This window comes from Coenobita brevimanus, chromosome 79 (genome assembly GCF_032717465.1).
Source record: "Coenobita brevimanus isolate Jiangsu-jjx chromosome 79, ASM3271746v2, whole genome shotgun sequence".
Classification (NCBI taxonomy): domain Eukaryota; kingdom Metazoa; phylum Arthropoda; class Malacostraca; order Decapoda; family Coenobitidae; genus Coenobita; species Coenobita brevimanus.
This window is the reverse complement of record NC_137032.1, coordinates 26,356,724-26,383,380: the sequence shown is the minus strand read 5'-3', so window position 1 is coordinate 26,383,380 and position 26,657 is coordinate 26,356,724. Positions and strand designations below refer to the sequence as shown.

Genomic DNA, 26,657 nt, shown 5'->3' with positions numbered 1-26,657 from the left:
CAACTGCCGTCCCACATCATCACAATAACACTTACCTCCCCCTTCTCTCTCTCTCTCTCTCTCTCTCTCTCTCTCTCTCTCTCTCTCTCTCACACACACACACACACACACACACACACACACACACACACACACACACATTCTCTCTCTCTCTCTCTCTCTCTCTCTCTCTCTCTCTCACACACACACACACACACACACACACACACACACACACACAAACACACACATTCTCTCTCTCTCTCTCTCTCTCTCTCTCTCACACACACACACACACACACACACACACACACACACACACACATTCTCTCTCTCTCTCTCTCTCTCTCTCTCTCTCTCTCTCTCTCTCTCCTGCCTTCAGCCCTCTCCCTCAGCTCTCGGGCGAGATGGTTCTGGCGATATCGACCAGGGACGGAAGGGAGAGAAAGAAGCAGGGGGAGGTGGAGGAGGGGAGAGAGGAGAGGAGGAAACAGGCGAACGGAAAAGGAAGACGAGTGGGAAGAGAAGAAGATGGAGAGCAATCACAGACAGGAAAAGTGGAAGAAAGAAGAACGACAACGATACAGAGAGACAGAAAGAGGTGTTGTAGGCAGTGACAGATTACCCATGAGGCAAATGAATCAGTTGCCTCAAGACCCCTGGTAAAAATGTGTATCCAGACTTGGTTCTTAACGCCTTAGCTCCCAGAGCTCCTGTGCAAGGATTTTGCTGGAAGGGTGCTAGGCGTACTGCCCGCCGCCTGTAGGCTCATAGTCGCGAAACTCATAGGTTCCTACCCAGGGGTTCCCTTCTTCATTACATTTTGAAAATGCCCAGTTCCGTCCCATTCTGGGGACACGGGGCGCAAAGAGGTAAATTTTTTTTTCTTTTTCCACATTTGCTGTTATAGCAAATGTTATGCTGTAAGCTGGAGTGAGAACAATCATTAAAGTGATTGATGCGTTGTTGTTGCTGCTGATCAACCCCAGTAAATCTGGCCAAGCGGACCCATCAAATGCAGGCAAGCAACTGCCCCTGCAGGGCCTTTTCATGCAGTGAACCGAAGTTCCCTATCGCCTGACAGCACTACGCCATAGAAAGTCGCAGGGAAAAGTGTGGAGGCTTGGTACCGGGTGGAGGGCGCATTTGCGTCTCTCCACTCACTAAACAGGGACACCATAGTAGGCTCCACATCACCCCATTACCTGGTCATATGGTTACTACCCAGCGTTGTATATGGTTTTCAGGGTTACAGGAAGCAATTAGGCTTTTCACTCAGAGTCACATGAAGTGGAAGGAATGGCAGGAAGAAAAAGAAGAAATAGGAAGAGAGAAGTGCAGACACAATAATATAATGATAAAGTTGACGGAAGATGTAGGTAGCACGTAGCCAGTATGATAGGTCTTCGCGTTTAGTTGAACAAGCATCGTAACCAGTTATTTATAATAAGCAAAACGAATTTCTCAAACAAATATGCCCCAGGGCCTCCAACTACCTTAATATGACCCTGGTTGTAGGAGAGAGAGAGAGAGAGAGAGAGAGAGAGAGAGAGAGAGAGGCTATAGAAAAGTGTGAACAGAAGAGGAAGACAGAAGATGAAAGGGAAAGACTACTCAGAGCTAAAAAAGGAAAGGAAGGGAGGAGTAATGATTCATTATTCATTCAGTCACCATTCTGACCTTCTTTCCCACCTAGAGACGGGGGTTGAGGCAAGATCCAGAAACCAGGGAACAGGAAATGCAATGAAGGAAGACATTTAGCAGTATGTCGCCTTACATTTAGATCCCCAGAAGTGGTGATGGGGGAACATGGACAAAATGGGAACAAATTGAATCTACTAGTCTGACTGGTCCGAGAATCCAACTTCAGCTAGGAAGCGAGAAAAGGAGGAAACAAATAAAGAGGAAGGGGGAAGGTTGGAAGAAGGAAGGAGGTGGGAGGAGTGGACCATAAGGGCGCTCGAAACATCCTTTTAGATTTCATCCTCGCCTGATTTGTCGTTAAATTGTTTTCCCTCTTTCTCAGTTTTCCCGACAGAGTAACTGGAGACCTGGGTGTAAATTCGATTGATGTGCTCTGTATTTTAAGGAAAGTCTAGTACTTCGCAAATGCTATCTGACTGACATTATAACTCTCGTGTAAGAGGCTGGAGCAACAACGGAACAGGGTAATACTTCTGAGGTGGATTGCAAGAATGAATCTGACATCATTAAAACTGCAAATACCTTCACTGCGGTAGTTAATTTATTTGTAATCAATTTTTACTCCCATGCCCATCTCTCTCGTTCTTACTGATGTACAGTATATGTAACTATTTACCTCTTCATTGCGATGGTGTACTTTCTGCTCTACTCCTGCCACTTCCAGATGATTCATTTCCATCCTAAGCTAAAAGGAAATTATCCAACGATAGTGAAAAACTAAATGAGCAATTTATCATCAAGCTAAAGGGGTTAATCGCCAGTGTCACGTGATAAAATGTACTTTCAATTGAAAACGGTGTATTTAGAGTAACAGCTAGCAATGTGAAGAGTTCGAATTCCTTGTGAGAAAATGACCTAGTTCACCGTTAGGGAGAGGTGGAGAGTTGTGTGAGTTGGAGGGATGTAAGGTGAAGAGAACGCAGCCTGATGGCAAGGGAGAGAATGATCTGGAAGCGATTAATTTGAGACTATCCCATCCGAAATTAAGGCATCGTACTATAAACAGAAGGATAAGTAGATAGACTGATAGACAGATAGACAGACAGAAAGGTAGGTAGATAGACAGATGGATATGTTGACCGTTAGACAGATATGTAGACAGTGTTCTCCCAGGTATAGAAAACTTTGCAGAATCCCTTTTCTGGCGATTTATTTTGTATATTGATGACATTCTTTTGCATATTACGTACTGTATATATGTTTAACCCCTTCGTGCTATAGCTAGACGATTCGGCTAAAATGTAGGAGGTCGTCTAACTACAGAGAAGTTAATGAGCGCAACAACTATCACATGCAGCTAGAAAAACTCTGAACAAAATAAAATTGTGTGGAGACAAACTATATCTTATATACTGCGTCCTCTGTCTAAAGGCGGGGATTTCGATGCAGTCTGCATAAATTAAAAAACAAGAGGCAATACTGTTGTAATACGAAAACAAGAAATATAAGAGGAGGTGTTTCGAAACCTCTCGAACTAAAGATCATACGATTCGTTTGCAATTTGAGTCAAAAGATGGGTCATTATTACTGGTTCATTTACAGCTTATTCCACGGAGCTCAGTGACAAAATGACAATGATGCGTATGTTCATCTGCTCCATGACTCTTCTTCGTTACGAGTTCTAATGATAATTTTTGGTTATAACTCAGCATGCATTACAACTACCCGTGTCTTTCTTGTCGTATAGTCCTTCCAGGAGCTACCTAGCATGGGCCAAACTGTCTTCTGCAGATATCCCCTAATTGTCTTATACTAGTATGTATTCTAGATAGACGAGATGGTTTAGGACAAGTTATAGTGAACAACTGTGCGTATTATACTCTCTCTCTCTCTCTCTCTCTCTCTCTCTCTCCCCCCCCCCCCGGCGTTGCCTGGATAAAAAAGGCGAACACTTTAATCCTATTTGTTCTAGTCCAATCTTTCTTTCTACTCCAAAATGGCCTTGTACGGTACCTCTTATGCTTTTGAAGAGGGATTATAAGAGGTCCAGGAACTTTCTTTTTCAGCTTTTGCAGACTAACGCACAGTATTGTGCGTACTTGTTTACTATTGCCGGTAACCTCAAATGACCTCTGACCGGTGACCTCAAATGACCTTGGAGGTCAACCTTACATAGCCTATGTCTGAACTTGAGGTCATGCGAACCTCCACGTCAAAATTTGGCTGCTGGGTCCAGTCGTTTGAGCGTGTATTACCTGTGACCTCAAATAACTTCCAACCAGTGATCTCAAAATTTAATGGCCTCTGAGGCCAACCTCACATCGCCTCTGTCCGAACTGGAGGTCATGTGGGTCTCCTTGACAAAAATTGGGCTGCAGGCGTACCCGGCGTTGCCAGGGCCAAAAAGGCTAACACTGTACCGGCGACCTCAATTGACCCAGATCTGATGTTTGACCCCCAATCCTTGGGTCACCCTGATTCAGACTATATATGGATCTGGAGGTCTCTGGCCTTGGTTTGGGCGTGATTGAAGGACTAACAAACAAACAAACAAACAAATAATGCGGCTCTTTTTTTATTATACTATAGTCTGTTTCATTGACTTGTGCACCTGAGATGTAGGGGGCAAGCAAGCTGTGTTTGATTCGCGGCTGGTGACTGGTTGCCGATGATGTCATTGACGTATATGCAGGCATGTATTGTAGTGCATCATGCGGACGTAGGTGTACACCGTGGGTGGATATTACAGTGTAACATGTGGACGTACATGTACACCGTGGGTGGATGCAGTGAAACTTGCAGACTTGGATGCACACCATGGGTGGATAATTTAATTCTAATGTCGCTCAGCGCTTTATAAAACTTTATAATCAACTTTAATTTTGTTTTATAACAGCAAACTTTTAAAGCTAATTTTCACCTCTTTAGCTTCGGAAATAATTCTGTATTGAAAATGGCTCCTTATGTTGCAGGCAGTTTAAAGATATATATGTATGCTTTAAAATAAGAAGAGCTGGAGATTTACATCATCGGGGGCCAATTAGCAGCCAGGAATGAAACACACCCTGCCCGGTCCATACACCTCAGCTGCACAGGTCAGCAGGGGCACCCTGCTTTGCCGGGCCAAAAAGGCGGACTCTCTAATCCTATTTGTTCTAGTTCGATCTTTCTTTCAACTCCAGAAAGACCTTGTATCTCTTATGGTTTTGAAGAGGGGTAATAAAAGGTCCAGGAATTTTATATTTCAGCTTTCGCGGACTAACGCACAGTATTTGTGAGCACTTGTTTACTATTGCCGGTGACCTCAAATGACCTCCTACCAATGACCTCAAATGGCCTCAGAGGTCAACCTCACATAGCCCTTGTCCGAACTGGAGGTCATGTGAGTCTCCATGCCAAAAAATGGGTTGCTGGGTCCAGTCCTTTGAGCATGTGTTACCGGTGACCTCAAATGACCTCTTACTAGTGACCTCATATGACCTCGGAGGTCAACCTCACGTAGCCATTGTCCGAACTGGAGGTCATGTGAGTCTCCATGCCAAAATCTTGGGCTGAAGTGCTACCCGGCGTTGCCCGGGCCAAAAAGACAAACTCTCTACCAGCAACCTCAATGACCCAGATCTGAATGTTAACCTCCCTAAAACCATTCTTGGGCCACCCTGATTCAGAATGTATATGGGTCTGCAGGTCTCTTCCCCTTTGGTTTAGGCGTGAATGAAGCACAAATAAACAAACAAATAAAAGAATCACATGGCTCATATTTGTGTGTGTGTGTGTGTGTGTGTGTGTGTGTGTGTATGGATCTGTGGAAAGGCTTAACACAGGCTGTACCCCTACATGTTACAACTCTTGCACATGTCACTACTTCGGTGCTAATGCCCACCGTTCATATTGAATTCATGCTAAGGCTGTTTCATTCAGGGATGGTGCACCGGTATTAGAGGAGTGTTTTTATGAAATGTCGGTGGGTCAGTTACATGATCAGAAAAGTGTCTTAAAAACTGCAGTTAATTAAGCTGATCCCTGTCCCATCCTTGGATTGACCACACTCCGTCTCAGAAGACAGACGACCCCTCTGACTACCCTGGCACCCCTCCCGTTTCTTAACACCCAGTTAATGACTTGGAAATAAATCGGCTAATGGGCTCTGTATTCTGAGGGAGGACTGGGACTTGGTAAAAAGTGATTGCCAGAGTAAGTGATCCTCATGTGATCGATGGGCAAAAGCATATATAAATAACCATAGTAAATATATAAATAAATAAAATTATGCCATCTTTTTCTCCCAGTGCTCCCAGGCTCTTAGAACTTCAGATAAAAAATATCGTAGAGTATTGGCAGTAATGCAATACTGTACTCTATTTTGTTTTCATCTGAAAGAACTTGACAAGTCCCACAAATTGGATACAGTGTCGTGGTTGCATGAAATGTGATGAGCCTTACTGCTGAGGTAGGAACTAGTGTGCTCGGTTATTGGTCAGATCAACCCTATTTGGCCACCAACTGAGCTGAAAGGGAGTAGGGATCTGTGTCAGGTTGAAGTAATCGTTCTGTAGTGCTGTTCCAGTCATAAGGCGATTAACTGTGACAGCATTAATTGTTTCGGATTGTGTTTGACCTACTTTCAGCTATATGAAATTGTCTGTGAGCAGCTATAAAAGACTATCAGAGTTGTCTTGATCATGAGATCATGAGAGGGTTACTTGTGACAACATTGTCTCCGGTTTGAATGACAACTAAGTAAAATAATCTAGGAACAGTTATAAAATAGTACTATACTTATCCTGATCGTGAGAGGGTTCACTGTGACAACAGTGATTCTCAAGTTTGCATGACGTACGTTTGGCCAAATAAAATCGTCTGAAAGTGACTGTAAAAGAATATTAGAGTTGTCCTGTGTACGATACTGTTGTCTCAGGTCTGAATGACTCGGCTAAATGAAATCGTCTGAGGGCAGCTACAAAAGACTACCGGAGTTGTCCTAATTATGACAGTTAGTGTACATTAACTCAGAGTGCTGTGTCCTTCTTCCCAGACTTCTCCTGCACGGAGCGTCACGGGGTGGAGTACCTGTTGATGCAAATGACCTCTCCCACCACGCGGGTCCTCATCGGCGGGGTGGAACCAGAGCTGTGTCGGGTGGCTAATCATCTCGCCAGGAAATACAACAAGCTCTTCATATCCTGGTCCTGCCTCGAGGTAAGCAATCCAGCCTATAGAGATGCGGTGTGGCCAGTCTTGATGCGGAGGAAGGGAGGTGGAGGTCGCATAACCTTTACTCCTGAAGTCTAACCGTAGTGTTTATTCGCCCTACTGACTTACTGAGCAATAGCTCGAGATGCATCTATTTCAGCCAACTACCAGACTTGGGGCAACACTGTTATACCCTTAGAAGGTTATCAACCTTATATCATTAGCTGACTGACAGAACGACATTAGTTTTCTCTATATTATGGAATATAGTGACGACTGTGTTTGGACATTGTATATAATATTTGCATTCTTGACCCTCAGTAAAACTTTACGATATTATTTCCTTGATGTTGCTCAGGGTGTTAATGGATAAGTTCACATTTTGTGTTGCGCATGTCTCAGAAAACGCAGAGCAAGTATTCCAGCACACCATATTTATACTTAGAGCATATTCCCCTGATACCATACGTACTCACAGTGATCAGTTTACATCAGTATATACGAATGATTCATGTAACTGAGCGTCAAATACAGAAAATATAGTTGCTAATCATTTAGGTAGTACCTCATAGCATGTATTCAGCGTGACTGCGCCGTAACTTTTTTGAAAGGAGACTGGATTTGTATTTTTTATCATCGTCATCATGCAGACCCCCTTTCCCACCCATTCAGTAAAACAGAGTCATATAAGCTTTTCTTTAGTAAGTATATTTGTGAATCCAAATAATGATTGTTACTTTCTGGCTAAGATGCTTTCCTTAACTTTTCTATAAAAAAAAAAAAAAATCATACGACAGGGTGTTTTATTAAGCCAATGCTTTCTTTACTCTGCAACGAAAACAAATCATAGCTAGGACAGAGCATTTCTTTAATCTTCCTGTCAAAACAATTTATAATTACGAAAGGATATTACTCGAACTGATGCATTCTCTAACCTTCCTGAGAAAAAAATAATATTTACTACAGGATATTTGTTTAACCATCCTGAGAAAACAAATCATAGTTACGACAGGGTAAGTCTGTATGTATGTTCATGTCAATTGTCATAACCACTATAATGAAAAAACATGAACAATGATAGACTGTGATTATTGAGATGTAGAGTGACCGAGAGGGGTGCTGGGTGAGTATGTGAGAAAGAGTGAGAACGACGAGTGAAGGAGGTGACTGAGTGAATGAGAGGGAGTGGGTGAGAGACGGGTGGGAGGTGAGAGAGAGGGAGAGTGTGAGAGAGGTGAGTAACAGAGAAGAGTGAATAAGAAGAATATATTATGCGAAGAAGTGAGCAGTGAGATAGGTGAATGAGTGAGAGGGTGAGTGAGAAGATGGATGTGTGTGAAAAAGTGGGTGAGTTAGTGAGAGTGGTGATTGAGTGAGTGAGAGGGATGAGCTAGATGGGTAAGTGAATGAATGATAAAGATGAGTAAGTGAAAGATAGACTGAGAAGGCGAGTGAGTGACACAGGCATGGGGGAGAGAGAGGAGTGAGTGAGAGAGAAGGTGGGTTGAGGGAGGCTGGAGCACGGTGCGGAAATTGGTAATCTCTGGCACATGATCACCTGGAGATTAGATGCCAGAACGAGAAACGAGAGGTTACCAAGGATGTATCGGCTATTGACTCTGGAAGCTCACTTAACCCCTTATGTGTGAGAACTTCCTTGAGTGAATGAAATCGTTTAACGGCAGACAAAATACGGTCTTAGTCACTGAAACGAGTTATTTGAAATGCTCGACTTCATTTTTCAGTGTAGGAGAGTCGACCCAACATTATTATTTTTTCGTAGTTAATGTCAGACCATTATATTCCGCTGAGAATAAGTCTAGGAACCTAAACATATTATTACTTTCACTGTTAATCATCTCGATTTCTCCGGCTTAAATACCCTCGTACTGTCAATAGGCATTATAATATTTATGCATTCTTCTTTGTTTCCTTCCCAGAGATTCACTTCTTTATCATCCGATCTTTTATGTATCCCATCATCTTTCTTGACAACTTGGTAACGTGTATCTAGCCAGCGTTGATGATTTCGTAACGTCTTCTCCTCAGTGGTGTACTTTGCAAATGATGCCTTAATTATTCTGTTGTATTTTACTTTAAAACAAACATGCATAATTACCATACAAGAGAAATCAAGGGGTAAGGGGGTAAGGCTGGGTATATATTGCTGAGGAAGAGGCATTACGATATCAGTGTCACCAAGAACACGACTCTAATGGCCAGCGTCACAACATATTATTTGACTGCTTCCCTAGCCAGTTACAATTCTTATCTCTCCAGATCCCAGCGCGTGAAGTTGACCAACCGAGCTCCCCAAGCACTGAAGGAGGCGAAGGGAAGGAAGAAGAAGAGGAGGGGGAGAAGGAAGTAGAGGAGGAAGAGGAGGAAGAGGAAGAGGGGAGTCACGTCGCCATGGTGACGCCCACGGCACTACAGGTGGCGGCGGCGGTGCGGGCGACATTGACACACCTGCGATGGCGACATGTTAGCATTGTGACGCTGGGTGAGTGTGATTATTCTTTCATCATACACACACACACACACACACACATATATATATATATATATATATATATATATATATATATATATATATATATATATATATATATATATATATATATATATATAATTCCTTGTTTTTCGTACATTTCCTTCCCTTCCTTGTTTCTCTGCTTTTTCTTCCACCCACCTCTTTCCTCCATCATTTGTTACTTCTCTTCTATTCCTTTTTCTTTTCTGCTTTTTACATATCTTTTCTTCTTTCCTCATATACCTGCGATGGCGACATGCCAGCTTTGTGACTTTGGGGGAAAGTTATTGATCCTTTGTAACATTTTTAACTTTTCCTCCTGCTTCCGTTTCTTCCTTTCATTCCTTCATTACTCTTTCCACCTTTCATTCCTCTCCTTCCATTTACTCTCTCTCTCTCTCTCTCTCTCTCTCTCTCTCTCTCTCTCTCTCTCTCTCTCTCTCTATCCTTTACATAGCATTCCCTTATTCTTACTCACCATCGATGGTGCATTTTAGCATCGTGACTTCTGGTGAGTGCGGTTGATATTTCACCATTTTTCCCTCTTCGTTCCTTCCAATCTTTTTATCACTACGTTTCCTTTATCTTCTTACTCTTTTATTTTTTTCTTGTCGTTTACTGCATATCTTCTCGATATTTCATCCTTTCAGAACCCTTTAAAACCTCTTTCCCCATTTTCCTAGGATGGCGACATGTTACTATTGTGATCTGGGTTAATATGGGTGATATTTCGTAATTTTCTGCTTTCCTCCTTTGTCATGCCTCATTTCCTTCCTTTTACTGCCTTCTTACTCTGTCTTCTGGTATGTCTGCAGCGTTACTTTGAATGAGTGCAGTTGCCGTTTCGTGATTACTTTTTTCTTTCCTCCTTCTTCTTTTTCCTTCATCCAGTTTTCTCCTTCTGTAGTTTATTCCTTCTCTTTTCTACCTCTTTTCATTCCTTTACATATTACCCAGTCGTTGCTTACTCACCTACGATGGCGACAAGCAGCATAATAACCTTGGATGAGTGTAGTTGATGATTCATAATTTTTCTAGTTTTCCTCCATTTCCTCCTTCCATTTCTTCATTTTGTTGCTTCGCTGTCCTTTCTTCCATCCATTACTTTTTAAAAGCCTCTCTTCTCTTTCTTCCTTCTATTTCCTGCCTCTCTTCTCTCTTTCAGTTTCCTTACAAAACCTTTTACGTTCCTTTCTTCACCTACGATGGCAGTAAATGACTAAAGGGACTGGGACAGACCTAAGAGTTTTTTTTTTTTTTCAAAGAACTTGCCTCCTCTTTCGCTTTTCTCAGTCCAGAAGACACTTTGTCGTTTTTCAAGTTCTCAGCATTTTCGTGCTTCCATGCCTTGCTTTAACAGCTTCCCCTTCTTCATTCTTTTCACAGCCTCTCCCATTTCCTCTTCCCTCTCACTCGCCAACAATGAGTTAGTGGGGAACTTTTTTTCGTTGTTAAGTTTTCTCCTTGCTTCTCTTTTTCTTTTGCCCATTATCATTTTCCCTATCAATTTATTCCATTTATTGCTTTGCATGTCCTCTCTCCGTCCATTTGCATCTTCTGTCCTTGATGTTTCTTTCCTTTGCCGTTTCTCTTCTCATTCCATCCTTGCTCATTCACCATTGGTGGAAGCATACTAGCAATTTGATTTTGGGTGAGTGCATTTTTTCTAATTTCTTTTTCTTTTTCTTTCCCCCTCTTTCCTCCCTCTGTTCCTTCCATTCGTTGCATCTACAGCTTCTTCCATCTGGTCCTCTAATTTCTCTCTTTCTTCCATCTACTTCTTCTTTTTCTCCCTCCTCCTTTTATTCGTTACAGTTCATTCTATTACTCTTTAAACAACTGCGTTTGCGGCATAATACCAATGTGACCGTCGGTGATTATAGTAGACCTTTCGCAGTTTATGTAGTTGTCCTTCCATTATCCATTCCTCCCTATCGTTTCTCTATCCTTTCGTCCTTCCATGTTTTTCCTATTACAGTCTCATCTCTTTCCTTCCGACCATTCCTTTGGGGGAGGCGGTAGCTTAGTTGGTAGAGAGGTGGCCTGCAGTCCTACCGGACCCAGGTTCAAATCCCTGCTGGGGCAGGGAGCAGTTTAAGGATTTGAATTTAGTAAAAGCAGACTTTGCTTACCTACCAGAAGACCGGCCGGCATGCCGTAAAAATACCCCCGCTAATACCAATGCACAAGTCCTGTATGAGACAGCCCTAGCATGTAGGCTATTCAATATGGACGGTGGGTGTTAGCGCCGCAGTGGTGACATGTAGAGGTGTATGTTGGAGGACTACTGGGCCTAGGGAGCAGGCTGTGAAGCCTTTGCCCGGAGTCGGACACATTAAAAAAAATAAAATAAAATAAAAAAATCCTTCTTTTCACGTTCACCTCAGATGGTGGCATCCCGTGACTTCGGGTGAGTGCGGCAGGCTTAGAGACATATCTCGTTATTTATTTATTTATTGTGCCTTGAACCTCCCAATCCGCACCCTCACCTGCTCAAAGGATATTACATGACTATATTTGATGAATCATCCCAAAATATTGGCAATACATGTGAGATGGTTATTGTATAATTATATTGTTATTTCCCTTTCTCAGTCCTTCCCCCTCCTTTTCAGCTAGAATATATTCCTTTGATACCTTTCACTCGGTGCTGGGGAGGGACACCTTCTCGTGGTGACACCGATATGATTGGGTGATTTCACTGCCTGATTGCAGAAACGTGCCTCATCTACCTCCCTGTCCCCTGAAAGGAGAATTATGGATTGCGGAAGAGTATGTGCAGCCTGTAGTCAATCGGGTTCACATTTCAGATGAACCTGGGGTTATAGTCTTACTACTGCAACACCGTTCTTCCCTTATCAAATTTTCCCCTCTTTTTTTTTTTTTCTCCTTTAATTTAAAAATTTTTCTCTTCCCGCCTTTTCTTTTCCTTCATTAGACTCGTTTACAGCTCATCACATACTCACTTGCAATGGGCATGATTTCACCGTGATTAGCAATCAAAGTGGCTTAGAGATTCGGAAATACCTCCTCGTTATCAATTAATTCTTCTAATTTCTCCTAGTATCCTCTTACTAGGCGCCATGCAGGATGAAAAACAGGACACGTCAAAGGATGGATGAGCAATTTATGCCAATGACCATCTAGAAGGGTAGGTGGAGCTTGTTAGCCTTGATTGGCAATCCACCTAGGAGAAGGAAAACTGAGGTAAAACCTGGATAGCCATAGTCAGGGATTCCACGTCCCTGTCCATACGCTAGTGGTAAGCTCTTTCCTGACTTGGGAGGCTGAGGTGGGGTTCACGTCCCCTCCCTGTAAAAAATAACCCCGAGCGGAACAAGAAATGGAAGAGGGATAGGGGTCAGTGCTTGTTGCTTGACTGTGACCCAGTTTTGCCAGAGGGCCCTCCCTCAGGTGCCGGCCTGACAGGGCTTTTGGGGTCCAGTCATGCTGGTGCCCACTATGATGGTTGCTGGATAAAGCGTAGGGGACTCCAGCAACTGGATGATGGGGAGAGACCCCCAGGCCTAGACCCTCCTTTTGATTCGCGTCGTGGTTGACAGAGAACACACGAGCCTGAGGCTGTGAGTACGGGGTTTAACTTTCGAAAGGCACTGTGAGTGGGGGCTTGGAATGTTGTAAGTTTTTCAAAGGATGATCGACTGTCTTTGTTGTCATGAGAGTTGGGTTGATGGAGAGTCAGCAGAGCTGCACTGTCTGGAGTGAGGCAACCAGGCATAGTGAGATCAGTAGCAATGGTTACACATACTACTGGTCTGGCTGTGATGATGGAGTCCATCTTTGGGGTGTCTCTATGACAATAGCTGCTCACTTTGTCTCTTGTGTCAACAGGGTTATTCCGGTTGATGAGCATATAATGCTGGTGAGATTGAAGCACTTCTTGGGCTTCATCTCTCTTACTCGTATTGCAGTGTACACTCCAACTGAGATGTGATCTTCAAGAGAAAGAGCTTCTCTACACCAAACCTGATTGTTGTGGAACAGTGACCCTTGTGGAATACACTTCTGATCTTGGGCGGTTTTAATGCAGTTACTAGCACTGACAGGGAGTGCTTCAGGGACTGTGTAGGTCCCCATGGCTCTGGAACCAAGAATTCCGATAGTTCTTGCCTTCTGGATTTCGCAAAATCCCCTAAGGTAAGTATTGCTGGATCCTGGTTCCAATGGCCAAATCTTCACTGCTGGACTTGTATCCCAGAACTGGAGGGGTTGATAAGGAGACTGATCACATTCTTGTTGTATTCCCTTGAAGATCCTTCAGAACTGCAGGGTTTTCAGGAGTACAGAGCTCTTTGTCAATAATCACAGACTTGTTGCTACTCTAAGGCTACAAATCAAAACTGAGAGATTCTCATGAAGCGACCAAAAAAGGTTCCACCTTGAGAAACTCAGGGATGAGGTGTGTGCATGAGTATGCAGTGGCAGTCTCAAATTGGTTTGAACAGCTCAGTGCTGTTGAGGATCCTAATGAACAATGGGATACCTTTAGGCGAGCTACCCTGGCAGCAGCTGAAGAGTTTATTGGAGATTGCCCAAGATCAAGGAGGGGATTCATCTCGTGGGAGACAGTGACCACAAATCAGAGATGTACTGCCAGACTGGGGATTGGGAACAGCAAGAGACTTCTGTCTCGACAGGAACAAGGTTCACTGAGAAGGGACAAGGAGAGGTATGTCAGGGAAATCACTGAGGAGGTGTAAGGTTGTTTTCATGTAAATGACCCTCGACTCTCCTTCCAAGCCCTGAAGAACCTCCATCCCAGACCCACCTCTCAGGTTAACTCTGTTCGGACAACAAATGGACAGCATATGTGAGGGGCAAGTGAGTATAGAGCTCACTGGACTGAGTATTTTGAGTAGCTGTATATGGCTGAACTTCCCAATTGAGAGCTTCCATCAGCCGGTATGCAACCATTGACTGATGTCCCACCAATTGATGAAATCATGCCTTCTCTGAACGAAATCAAGAAGGCAGTGGCTACGTTGAAAAGTGGTAGAGTAGCTGTTCTTTGTGACATCCCAGGGGAATTGATCAAAGCTGGGGGCAAAGCCATGATGAGGGGGTTACATGCAGTCAAAGAAGCCATTGGGCAGAATCGTATCATTCCTCATGACTAGACAAAGGGTTTGGTCACCCCTATCTGGAAAGGAAAAGGAGTCCAGTGTGGTTGTAGTAACTACTGTGGTGTTACAGTGCTCAGTGTGCTGGGGAAAGTTCTTGCTCACATTCTTCTGATGTGTATCCGGGACCATTTGCTAAAATTCAAGAGGCCTGAGCAATCCCAATTCACACCCAAGAAGTCTACTGTTGACTGTATCCTAGCTTTTCAAGTTCTTGTGGAACATTATCTTGACTTTCAACAAGGTCTGCTAGCAGCCTATGTGGATCTTAAGAAGGCATTTGACTCAGTAAATTTGGAGTTACTACAGGAACTCCTGTGACTCCATGGGATCCCCACGGGGATAATCTGACTGATTGCTTGCTTGTACTCAAGTGCAGAGTACTGTCAAATCTGGGGAGGGGGGAGGGGGGAACATCCGACTTCTTCCAGGTTAGTTTTGGTGTAAGACAGTGATGTGTCCTTGCCCCCATACTATTCAACACACGTATGGATTGGACACTGGACTGGGCTGTGAGTCAAAGTCACTGCGGGGCAATTTCGGGGTTACCGACCTCAACTTTGCTGATGATGCAGGTGTCCTAGCAGAGTTGCTGAAGGCACTACTGAATGCCCTTTAGGAATATCATGAGAATGGGAAGCCACTGGGATTGAAGGTCTCTTGGGCCAAAACCGAGGTCCAGGCCTTTGTTGGCTGTTGGATGACGCAGTTCAGTCTGTCCAGGCATGTGGTGAGGACATAGAAGTCTTGGAAAGATTCACTTATCTTGGTAGTGTGCTCCATAACAAAGGTGGATCAGACAATGAGATCTCACGTCACATTGGTCTGGCCTATGGAATTATGAATTCACTCAGTTCGGGTATTTGGCACTGTCACTGTTTGTGTAGAAGGACAAATGTTTGTATCTTCAAGGTGCTGGTGCTCCCTGTCTTACTTTATGGCTGTGAGACATGGACTATAAACAGAGACTTGATGCAGCAAATTGACCCCTTTGGTTCTAAGTGTCTTTGCAAGATCATGGGATATTACTGGTACAACCGGGTGCATAACAAGTGACTACTCTATGAGACTGAACTGAGGCCTACTACCCACATAATACGTCAATGTCAGCTCCAGCAATATGGGCATGTGGCCCACTTTCCTGAGTCTGATCCTGCTCGCAGGGTGATTTCTGCATGAGTTAACCCAGGGTGGAGAAGGCCAAGGGGAAGACCACGTAACACATGGCTGGAGCAGGTTGATCACTCCTGTCGGGAGATACTTAGAGAAGGAACAGTTGCTGCCTGGAGGGTTGCACAAAGGGACCTGTGTGGGTGGAGTCGGATGGTGAGTTAGGCTATGTGCCCTGTGGTGTTTGCTTCTTTATGATTAACTGATCCTTGTTACCTCGCCCGGACGACGTCCAATGGAGTATTGTCTTTGGTAGAGTTTGTTTGTTTGTTAGCAGCATTACAGAAAAACAGCTGAATTAAATTACATGAAACATTACAGGATATGTGGACACTGATCCCAAAAGTAAGTGAATAAATTTTGGAGGTAATCAAGTGACAAAAGGTCAAAATCAAGGCCACGGATTTTCAGAGGGCTGTAACTTGAAAACGGTTCAAGATACAGATATTTACTGTTATGAAGATACAGGAACTCATAGTATGGGCTTTCATTTGACACTAAGCCCTTTGGACCTTGAATTACCTTGAAAGGTCAAACTCAAGGTCTCAGATATTCAGGGGGCTATAACTTGAAACTGGTTGACGATAGAGAAATATTATTATCAACATATAGCAAAATCTCATATGGGTTTTTAATTGGTCCCTTGACCTGTGACCATAGGTGACCCTGAAAAATCAAACACATGGTCACAGATATTCAGGGGGCTATAACTCGAAACTCGAAGCTAAAAATATTTACTCTTGTCAAGATATAGGAAGTCTGCCATGGGCTTTCATTGGGCAGCATGACCTTTGACCTTCAGTGACCATGAAAGGTCAAATGCAAGATCACAGATATTCAAAGAGCTTAACTTGAAAATATTTGTGCCATTACTATCTATCTATCTATTGCCAGACACCTTAATCCCGTACGGGGTGGCCTCCATGTCGCCCTGTCCCCCGCCATTTCACTGCCCTGCTCCCAATTCACACACCCCTCTCTCATATACCTCTCCACTCCATCCCTCCATCTCATCCTCGGTGTCCCCCTCTCTCTCCCCCTCCACCTCACTCACACACTCTCCTCGTCAGTCTCTCATCCTCCATCCTCTCCACATGGCCAAACCACCTCAGTGTGTTCCTCCTAACGCTTCCTATCACATCCACATCCACATCACAATGCCCCCTTATATCCTCATTTGTCAGCCTGTCTCTCCATGTTACTCCACAGGCTCCTCTTAAACAACTCATTTCCATTACTCTCACTCTTGACTTGTGTCCTTCCAAGAACGTCCAAGCTTTAATTGTGCACTGACACTAAATGGCAGGAACAAGTCAGTATTTAACAGCAATAAAATATCTGCTGTTGGGTGAGGTTTGTTGTGCCTGGCACCATCTGTATGGTATTGACAAAACTATATAAATATTAAAGCTATATAAAGAATTTTAAGCAGCAACTGCATAAATCACTAAGGAAGATATGCTGCAAAGCTTCCCATGTTACTATGAATGTTGGTCATTGACCTTAGGTGAGTGTGGCACACAATTGAGGGTCAGATCCAGTAATTTTGTAATACTGTACTTACATATTTACAGTATACATTTATTTATTTGTTAACCCTCTCGCGCGTGGTTTTAAAAAGTTTCATGTTCCATGACACATCAGCATTTCTCCACTCCCCCCTGCCTGCTGCACACTCCAAAATAGTGTATTCTCAGCTTATTTTCACCACCCAAACATATTTATTTTGCCACAAAACTCACACATTTTTATTCGTCAAAGTATGTTCTACACGATAAGCAAAAATAAAAATAAAAAATAAACTCACTCTACATACGTTTGGGCCGTGTGAATAAACATTCGGGAACATTCATCTCACTTCCCAACATCATGACTCGAATGTTTACTAATCAATCTCTACATATTATACCATCATTGCAAAAGAGAATTTTATTAGCTTTTGAATGGGGTAGGTGGCATTGTTATACGAGATATGGTTTTCGAGTAATAAGCGAAAAAGTAAAACCTTTTTCTGACAGACAACAGAGTTTTTATTCGGGGAGCTCTAGCGGAAAACTTTTCTTGGCAGTGTTTTATTTTTAGTTCATCATCTTATGCTTTCATTTGAGATCAGAATGGTGATCCTAGGCCTCATAGTTTTTGACAAAAATGCAAAAAACTATGGCGTACCCATGCCGTGTCGTGATTGTAGGGAGGTTTCCTGTCTCCCTTTAAGTTTCTGCACGTATTTCACCAATACCTTGTACACTAGATGTGCACGCTATTTCCACATGATTCACTGTCACTATTTTTATAGAGGAATACTCACATTTGGTGCAGGGTAGAGGCAGAGTAGTTGATTAGAAACAGTAGCACAATGTTTGTTGGGCCAACGGCTTATAATGACCAGGAATACTTCACAATCACCAAATTTCCTATTGCAAATACCAAATCTAATCACAGCAGTGCCCATAAAGTATGCATAAGCACTACTGGTATAGTGAAATATGTTGCACAGCCGGGATGGGGGTAATAGAGAAGATTTAAAGGGACAAAACTGCACAGTACCTTCCCCACTCACGGTTCATTTGGTACTGAAAACCTGTCTGCTCTCTTGCCGGTATCGGGACCCACAGTTGCCAACTCATTACTTTTGACGAGTGCTGGGCAAGCTTTGACGCCCCCCAAAATGATGCAGATCGGCTGAAAACTTATTTCTGGCTAAGGTTTTTTGCTTTAAAGATGCCAAAAATGTGTCAATGCGTATTTTTGCGGCCAGACCTTAATGACGACAAATGCATCATCGTGTACGAAGGGGTTAATCTACATATTTTAGCTGATAGGGCACTTCACTCACCCTTTCTCTTTATTTGGCAAATGCTAACTATATTATCGTGCTTTTTCTAACCTGATACATAACACTAACCCCTGTCAGCTCCACTGATGGCCAAGTATGGTCAGATTGGAGGGTCGATTTGATTAATAACCAAGGATACCCGTTCCTACTTCATATTAAGTCTCATCATATTTCATGGCACTGCAGCATTAATACTGATGTTTTAGGAGTGGCATCATTGTGCCAAGTAAAAACAAATCAAGTATATATCTTGGAGATCATTCCAAATTTTGACAAACTTTGCAAGAAGGTGCTTGTAGAATATTAAGACCATCATCTCTCTCTCTCTCTCTCTCTCTCTCTCTCTCATACACACACACACACACACACACACACACACACACACACACTGTGTGTGTGTGTGTGTGTGTGTGTGTGTGTGTAGGGAATGGGAGGACACTCATCCTGTATATAACGAGTACAATCCAAGATATACCTTAGAGACTCCTAATTGTTTAATCTTCTCTCCCACCTCATTTTTATATTTCTTCCCTTCACAACCTCTCTTCTGGGTTTTGTAGGGCAAGAACACAGAATAAAAGACGTGTTCCTTGTGAAAGGATTAATTATGTGAACCCAAGTGACGTTCTAATTAACTTACTTTTCCTCCTCCAACCTATGATGGGGCAGGCATTAATTGTTTGATCTGTCTGTCCATGGGTGAGTGTGTAGGTATATGTGTGCATCCGCAACACTTTTCTGGGCAGGATATCTCCTGAACCAATCGATGGATTTCCACAAAACTTTTGTGAGTGATGCAGTATGAGAAATTGATGACCTGATAAGGTCAGCTAGGTCAAAGTATTATGGGGTCAACTTAGTTTACCCTTGTGGGAGCGATATCTCAGGAACTCCTTGATGGAGCTTAACCAAGCTTTTCTCAGTGATACAGTATGAAGGACCGATGAAGTAATTGATCAGCAAGGTCAAGGGACCAAGGTTCAAGTCATTCAACTTAATTTATCCTAATGAAACCTTGAAAAAAACCCTTACCTCCCTAGGGGTAGGGGGGTTATCAAGAATACTTCCCCAGCATTCCTGCTTGTCGTATGAGGCGACTAAAAGAGTTGGCGGAGGGTTAGTGCCCCTCCCCGGAAAACAGCTAACTAAAAAGACGAACAAAAAGCCTTGGACAAGGACTGACCAAAAGATGACAACCAAGGACCGGACAAAGGACATGGTATGGATCACGACATGGAATGTAAGGGGTGCTCATGATGAAGTGAAAGAAAGAGAGATTGTCCAGGCACTTGAGGGTGCGAAAGTGCATGTATGTGGAGTACTTGAAACTAAATGGGGAGGTGACAGTGTGAGAGAATGAGAGTATGGATGGGGTATATGTGCAGGAGTAGGTGAGAATGAGAGGGCAAAAGAAGGAGTGTGTATTGTTGTGAGTAAAAGATGGAAGAAGAGCTTAAGAGAGTATGGATCACTTGGCTCAAGGATTGTGTGGGTAAGACTGAAAGCTGGAATACAAATGTGGGCGATTGTCTGCGTGTATGCGCCAACGCAGGATCGTGCTAGCAGAGTGAGAGAAGAGTTCTGATCAAATGTGGAAGTGTGCATGGAAAAGTTTGGAAGGAAGAGAGTTTTTGATTGATAATATGAATGGTAAAGTGGGGAATGTGAAGGTGGATGGAACAAGATCGTGCTAGCAGAGTGAGAGAAGAGTTCTGAACAAATGTTGAAGTGTGCATGGAAAAGTTTGGAAGGAATGAGTGTTTTTGATTGATAATATGAATGGTAAAGTGGGGAATGTGAAGGTGGATGGAATAGTTGGTGAGTGGGGTGCGCCTTCTGAGATAGATGAGAAAGGCAGTGCGTTAGTGGACATTTGTGCCGGGAGGGGGTTGGTGATAGCCAATACCCTCTTCAGGCACAAAATGATCCACAGGTATACATGGCGAGTGATGAGAAGGGTGGGTGGTGAACTGAATGAAAGGAAAGCAATGATTAATTATATGTGTGTGTGGATGAAAGGATGCGAAGATGTGTAACGGATGCAAGAGCTTATAGAGGTCGGGGGAGTGGACTTTCTGACCACTACTTGGTGGTGGCCAGAATCAAGATCCAAGTAAGATAGAGAAATAGAAGAAGGGAAGGACAGGAGGAAGGAATAGTTGCAAGGAGAGTGGAAAGGTTACAAGAGGATGAGAAAAAGGCAGAATATAAGAAAAAAGTGGAGGAACGATTGGGTAAATATGAATTGGAGCAGATGGGGGAAGTGGAAGGTGTGTGCAAGATATTCACAGAAGAAATATGTCCAGCATATGATGTGGTGTGTGGGGTGATGAGAAAATGGAAGAGGGTGCAAGGAACAACATGGTGGAATGAAGAGATGAGACAGGCTGTGGCACAAAAGAAGAAAGCACATAATGAATGGATGAGAAATAGGGCTGTGGAAGAAGTTGAGAGACAGAAGAGAGAGTTATATGTAGAAAGGAAGAGAGAGGTGAAAAGATTAGTAAGAGAGGGTAAGAAGAGAGTGGATGAGGAATTTGGAAGGAATTTGAGTGTAAAGTGGAGGGACTGTAAGAAAATGTTCTGGAAAGAGGTGAAGAGATTAAGACAGGGTGGCAGTGAAGTTAGTAGTGGAGTGAAAGATAAAAATGGTAGATTACTAGTGGAGAAGAAAGAAAAAGTGAACAGATGGAGAGAACACTTTAAGGAATTATTGAACATAGAGAATGGAAGTAATGCGAATATAAGTGGCTGGGAAATGGCTGGGAGAAGGAGGGAGGTGAGAAGACAGAGGAAATCAGTAGGACAGAAGTTGTGGAAGCAATGAAGAAAGTCAAATTGGGGAAAGCCCCAGTAATTGATGGAGCGTGTGATGAAATACTGAAGCATGGGGGAGAGATAGTAGTTGAATGGGTGTGGAAGATGAGCAAATTGGCCTGGGAGGAAGGTAGAGTCCCGGAGGATTGGAAGTCAGGTATAATTATTCCCTTGTACAAAGGAAAAGGGGAAAAAGAAGTGTGTCATAATCATAGGGGCATTTCTCTTCTTAGTGTAATAGGATAAGTGTATGGTAGGATACTTATTGACAGAGTTAGGGAAATAACAGAGAAATTAATTGGAGAAGAACAGGGAGGCTTTAGGAAGGGAAGAGGTTGTGTAGATCAGATATTCATTCTTAGATCTTTAGTGGAAAAGTTTCTAGAGAAGGGAAAGAAGTTGTATGCGGCCTTCATGGATTTGGAGAAAGCATATAACAGGGTGGATAGACAAGTTTTGTGGAAAGTATTATGAATATATGGAGTAGATGGGAAGTTGTTGAATGCTGTGAAGAGTATATATGAGGGTGCTAAGGCTGCAGTGCGTGTGGATGGTGAACTGAGTGAAGTTTTCTCTTTGAAGGTTGGGTTGAAACAGGGATGTCATGTCTCCATGGCTTTCCAATCTGTACATGGATGGGGTAATAAAAGAGATACAAGGTAGGGCAGTGGATGTTGGAGTGGCCCTAGTAAGAGAGGGTAGTGTTTGGAAACTCCCTGTACTGTTGTTTGCAGATAATAGTGTGCTGTTAAGTGAAGATGAGGGGGAGCTGCAAGGCTTGGTGGATGAGTTTGGGCGAGTGTGTAAGAAATGGAATATAAAGGTGAATAGGGAAGAGTAAAGTGATGGTCTTTGAGAGAGGTGAAGTCAGTGAATGGACAGTGAGGTTCGATGGTGAGGAAATGGAAAATGTGAGTACGTTTAAGTACTTGGGGAGTATGGTGAGTAAGGATGGAAGTTTGGAGGGTGAAGTGCTTGAAAGAGTACAACAAGGAAGAAAGGTTGCTGGGTCCTTGAAAACAGTGATAAGAAACAGGGAAGTGAGCATGGAGGTGAAAAAGTTACTGCATGACAGTATTGTGATACAAACTCTAACGTATGGAAGTGAAGATTGGATGTTGTTGGAAGGACACAAGTCAAGAGTGAGAGCAGTGGAATTGAGTTATTTAAGAGGAACCTGTGGAGTCACATGGAAAGCCAGGCTGACAAATGAGGATATAAAGGAGCGTTGTTGTGTGGATGTGGAGGTGATAGGAAGCATTAGGAGGAACACACTGAGGTGGTTTGGCCATTTGAAGAGAAGTGAGGGTGAGAGACTGACGAGGAGAGTGTGAGTGAAGTGGAGGGGGAAGAGGGAGGGGGAGGCCGAGGTGAGATGGAGGGATGGAGAGGAGAGGTATATGAGAGAGGGGGGATGTGAGTTGGGAGCAGGGCAGTGAAATGCCGGTGGACAGAGCGACGTGGAGGCAATTTGTTTGTGGGCACCCCGTACGGAATTAAGGCGGCTGGCAATAGATAGATAGATAGATAGCACAATATCTCCTAAACTCCCAGATGGATTTTGACCAAACTTTTGTCAGTGATACAGAATGATAGGACGATGAGCTGATTAAGTCAGCAAGTCAAGGGGTCAAAGCTCGAGGTCATATGAATGTGGGCGCAATATCTCCTGAACCTCTAGATGGATTTCGATCAAACTTTTGCCAATGATACAATATCAAGGGAGAAGAACTAATTAGGTCAGCAAAGTCAAGGGATCAAAGGTGAGGATCACGTGGGTTTAGGCTTGATATATCCTGATTCACTGGTTGGATTTTCATCAGACATTTGTCGATGATACAGTATGAAAGAACAATGAACTGACTACATCAGCAAGGTCAAGGGGTTAAAGGTCAAGGTCATCTGGGTGTGGGCGCGATATCTCTGGAACCCCTCGAAGGATTTCAACCAAAATTTTGTCAGTGATTGACTACGAAGGGACGATGACCTGTTTAGTTTAGTACGGTCAACGGGTCAAAGGTTAAGGTCATATGGAGTTTACTTACTTAATCTTTAGTCTCATTTCAACCATCCTTTCTTCCCATCTCCCTCCTTCCCTCCACCTCTCCAATTCCTTCCATCTCTCCCTCTTTCTCTGGATATGGGCTGATTCAACATCCCAGGAGTGGCAGATCAGGAATTGCCAACCATCCCTCAATCCTCTCTCTTTCTCTCCAGTGTTCGTGTGTGTGTGTGTGTGTGTGTGTGTGTGTGGCTTTTTTTTTTTTTTTTTTTATGCGAGGAAGAAGGAACCAAAGGCCATGAGCCCGCAGTAACAGTTCCCTCCAAGAGAAAAACAAAATACAATAGAGAGCCAAATTCAAGATCCGATCATTTTGAGATGCCTGGACACACTGCGTTTGAAAGACTGGAGATCATAGGCAGGAGGAAATACAGACAGAGGGAGACAGTTCCAGAGCTGACCTGTTGCATGAATGAAAGACTGGGAGTAACGGTTAACTCTTGCATTAGAGAGTTGGATAGAAAAGGGATGAGAGTTTGCTGCCAGACGGGTGCTACGCGCCCGTCGTGGAGGTGGAGGAATGCAAGCAGACAGTTCAGAGGAGCAGTGACCATTAAAGTAGCGATAGAAAAGAGATAAAGATGCAACAGTGCGGCGAAGAGACAGAGGTTGAAGGGAGTCAGTAAGAGGAGGAGAGTTAATGAGACGAAAAGCCTTTGACTCCACCCTATTGAGAAGAGCTGTATGTGGGGAGCCTCCCCACACATGAGAGTTGTACTCCACACAGGGGCGGATAAAACCCCTGTATAGAGTCAACAATTGTGCAGGGGTAAAGAAAGAGCGGAGTCGGCTTAGCACACCCATTCTCTTGGAAGCAGATTTTACAAGAGATGTAATATGATCTTTCCAAGATAAGTCCCGAGTAAATGAAACCCCCAGCATGTTCAAGGATGATGCAGGATTAATCTGAATATTATTAAACATTAGTGGGTATACATGTGGAAGATTTTGTCGGGTTGATAGGTGTAAGAACTGAGTCTTAGAAGCATTAAAGACAACCATATTATTTTTACCCCAGTCAGAGATATGAGCCAAGTCAGACATTAGGTGTGCCATAGCCTCATCCCTTGTTTCTTGAAGTAACTGTTTAGATGGGCGTTGCGGGAACCGAATGGAAAGGTGAAGGGTGGAGTCATCAGCGTATGAGTGGATAGGGTTAGATGTACAGCTTAGAAGATCATTGATGAATAAAAGGAAGAGAGTTGGTGATAGGACAGAGCCCTGAGGAACACCACTGTTGATAGATCTAGGAGAAGAACGATGGCCGTCTACGACAGCAACTATAGAACGACCAGAAAGGAAGCTAGCGATGAAGGTACAGATAGAAGGATAGAAACCGTAGGAGGGCAGTTTGGAAATTAAAGATTTATGCCAGACTCGATCGAAAGCCTTTGAGATGTCAAGTGCAATGGCAAAGCTTTCGCCAAAGTCCCGAAAGGAGGATGACCAGGAGTCTGAAAGGTAGGTGAGAAGATCGCCAGTGGAGCGTCCCTGACGGAACCCATACTGACGATCTAAAAGAAGGTTGTGATAAGAAAGATGCCTTAAAATTTTTTTATTAAGAATTGACTCGAAAACTTTTGAAATACAGGACGTTAAAGCAATTGGACGATAGTTGGAGGGTTGGGAGTGGTCACCCTTCTTTGGGACTGGCTGAATGAGAGCAAACTTCCAGCAAGAAGGAAAGGTACAAGTTGACAGACAAAGGCGAAATAGTTTGCCTAGGCAGGGTGTAAGCACAGAAGCACAGTTTTTGAGAACAACAGGAGGGACCCCATCAGGCCCATATGCCTTGTTAGTACTGAGGCCAGTAATGGCAGAAAATACATCAACTGAAGAAATTTTAATGTCAGCCATGAGGAAGTCAGAGGGGGGAAGTGATGGAGGAACAGCACCGGAATCGTCTAAGGTGGAATTGGAGGAGAAAGTCTGTGTGAAGAGATCTGCTTTATCAGTAGAAGAAATAGCTACAGAACCATCAGAGTAGGAAAGAGGAGGGAAGAATGATGAGGTAAAGTTGTTAGAAAGATTTTTGGCAAGGTGCCAGAAGGAGCGGGAAGAATTCGAGTTGGAGAGTTGAGAGCATTTAGTATGGATGAAATTATTATTAGTAGAGCAAAGAACAGACTTAGCACGATTCCAGGCAGAAATGTAAAGATTATGTGATTCAGGGGTGGGTTGGCTCCGGTACCTTTTGTAGGCCTTCTCCTTGTTGCGGACAGCATTAGAACAAGCGTGATTAAACCAAGGCTTTCTTGCGTTAGTCAAAGGATATGAGAAAGGAATGTATGCTTCCATGCCCGAGAGAATAACCTCCGTAATGCGCAAGGCACACTCAGATGGCTCACGGCCATGGAAGCAATAATCATTCCAGGGAAAATCAAAGAAGTACTGCCTGAGGGCCTCCCAGTCCGCGGCTCCAAAATGCCAGAGACGACGTCTCCCTGGAGGGTCCGCAGGCCGTACTGGAGCGATAGGACAGGTTAAGGTAATAAGGTTGTGATCGGAGGAGCCCAACGGAGAGAAAAGATTAACAGAGTAAGCAGAAGGATTAGTTGTGAGGAAGAGGTCAAGTATGTTGGAGCTCTCTCCAAGGCGGTCAGGGATACGGGTAGGGTGCTGTACAAGCTGCTCTAGGTCATTAAGGATAGAAAAGACGTAGGCTTGTTCACCAGGTGGATCCGTGAAAGGAGAGGAGAGCCAAAGGTGGTGGTGAACATTGAAATCTCCAAGAATGGAGATTTCAGAGAAAGGAGAAATGGACAGAATGTGTTCCATCGTAGAAGTAAGATAGTTGAAGAATTTTTGATAGTCAGTAGAATTAGGGGATAAGTAAACAGCACAGATATATTTAGTCAGAGAATGACAGGAAAGCCGAAGCCAGAGAGTGGAGAATTCAGAGGAATCAAGTTCAGGAACACGAGAGCAAGATAAGTCGTTGCGTATGTATACACAACAGCCACCTTTGGCTTTGAAATGAGTATAGAGAAAGTAGGAGGATACAGAAAAGGGTTTGCTGTCAGTTGCCTCAGACAGCTGAGTCTCCGTTAGAAAAAGAAGGTGAGGTTTAGAGGAGGAGAGGTGGTGCTCATCAGAGCGAAAGTTAGATGAAAGGCCGCGAATGTTGCAGAAATGAAGAAGAAGAGAGTCAGACAGTGGTTCCAGGCACCTCGAGTCGTCACCGGGAGAGGGGCAGACGGCGGGGGCATTTATGGTCCCCCCCCCTGGGGACTCCGAGGCTGGGTGAATTGACGCCATTTTGGTAAATTTTTAATAGGAAGT

The 26,657-nt window shown here is 43.6% G+C and overlaps 1 protein-coding gene across 1 annotated transcript in view; it reads left to right on the top strand.

Moving 5' to 3' along the window:
* The window catches only part of LOC145409063 (uncharacterized), a 328,905-nt gene that overhangs the window by 123,561 nt on the left and 178,687 nt on the right, over window positions 1-26,657 (top strand). Inside the window, exons 2-3 of the mRNA XM_080279615.1 lie at window positions 6,659-6,822; window positions 9,097-9,319. Of these exons, the coding sequence (XP_080135741.1) occupies window positions 6,700-6,822; window positions 9,097-9,319 (346 nt within the window). The 5' untranslated portion in view covers window positions 6,659-6,699. The remainder of the gene's footprint in view (window positions 1-6,658; window positions 6,823-9,096; window positions 9,320-26,657) is intronic.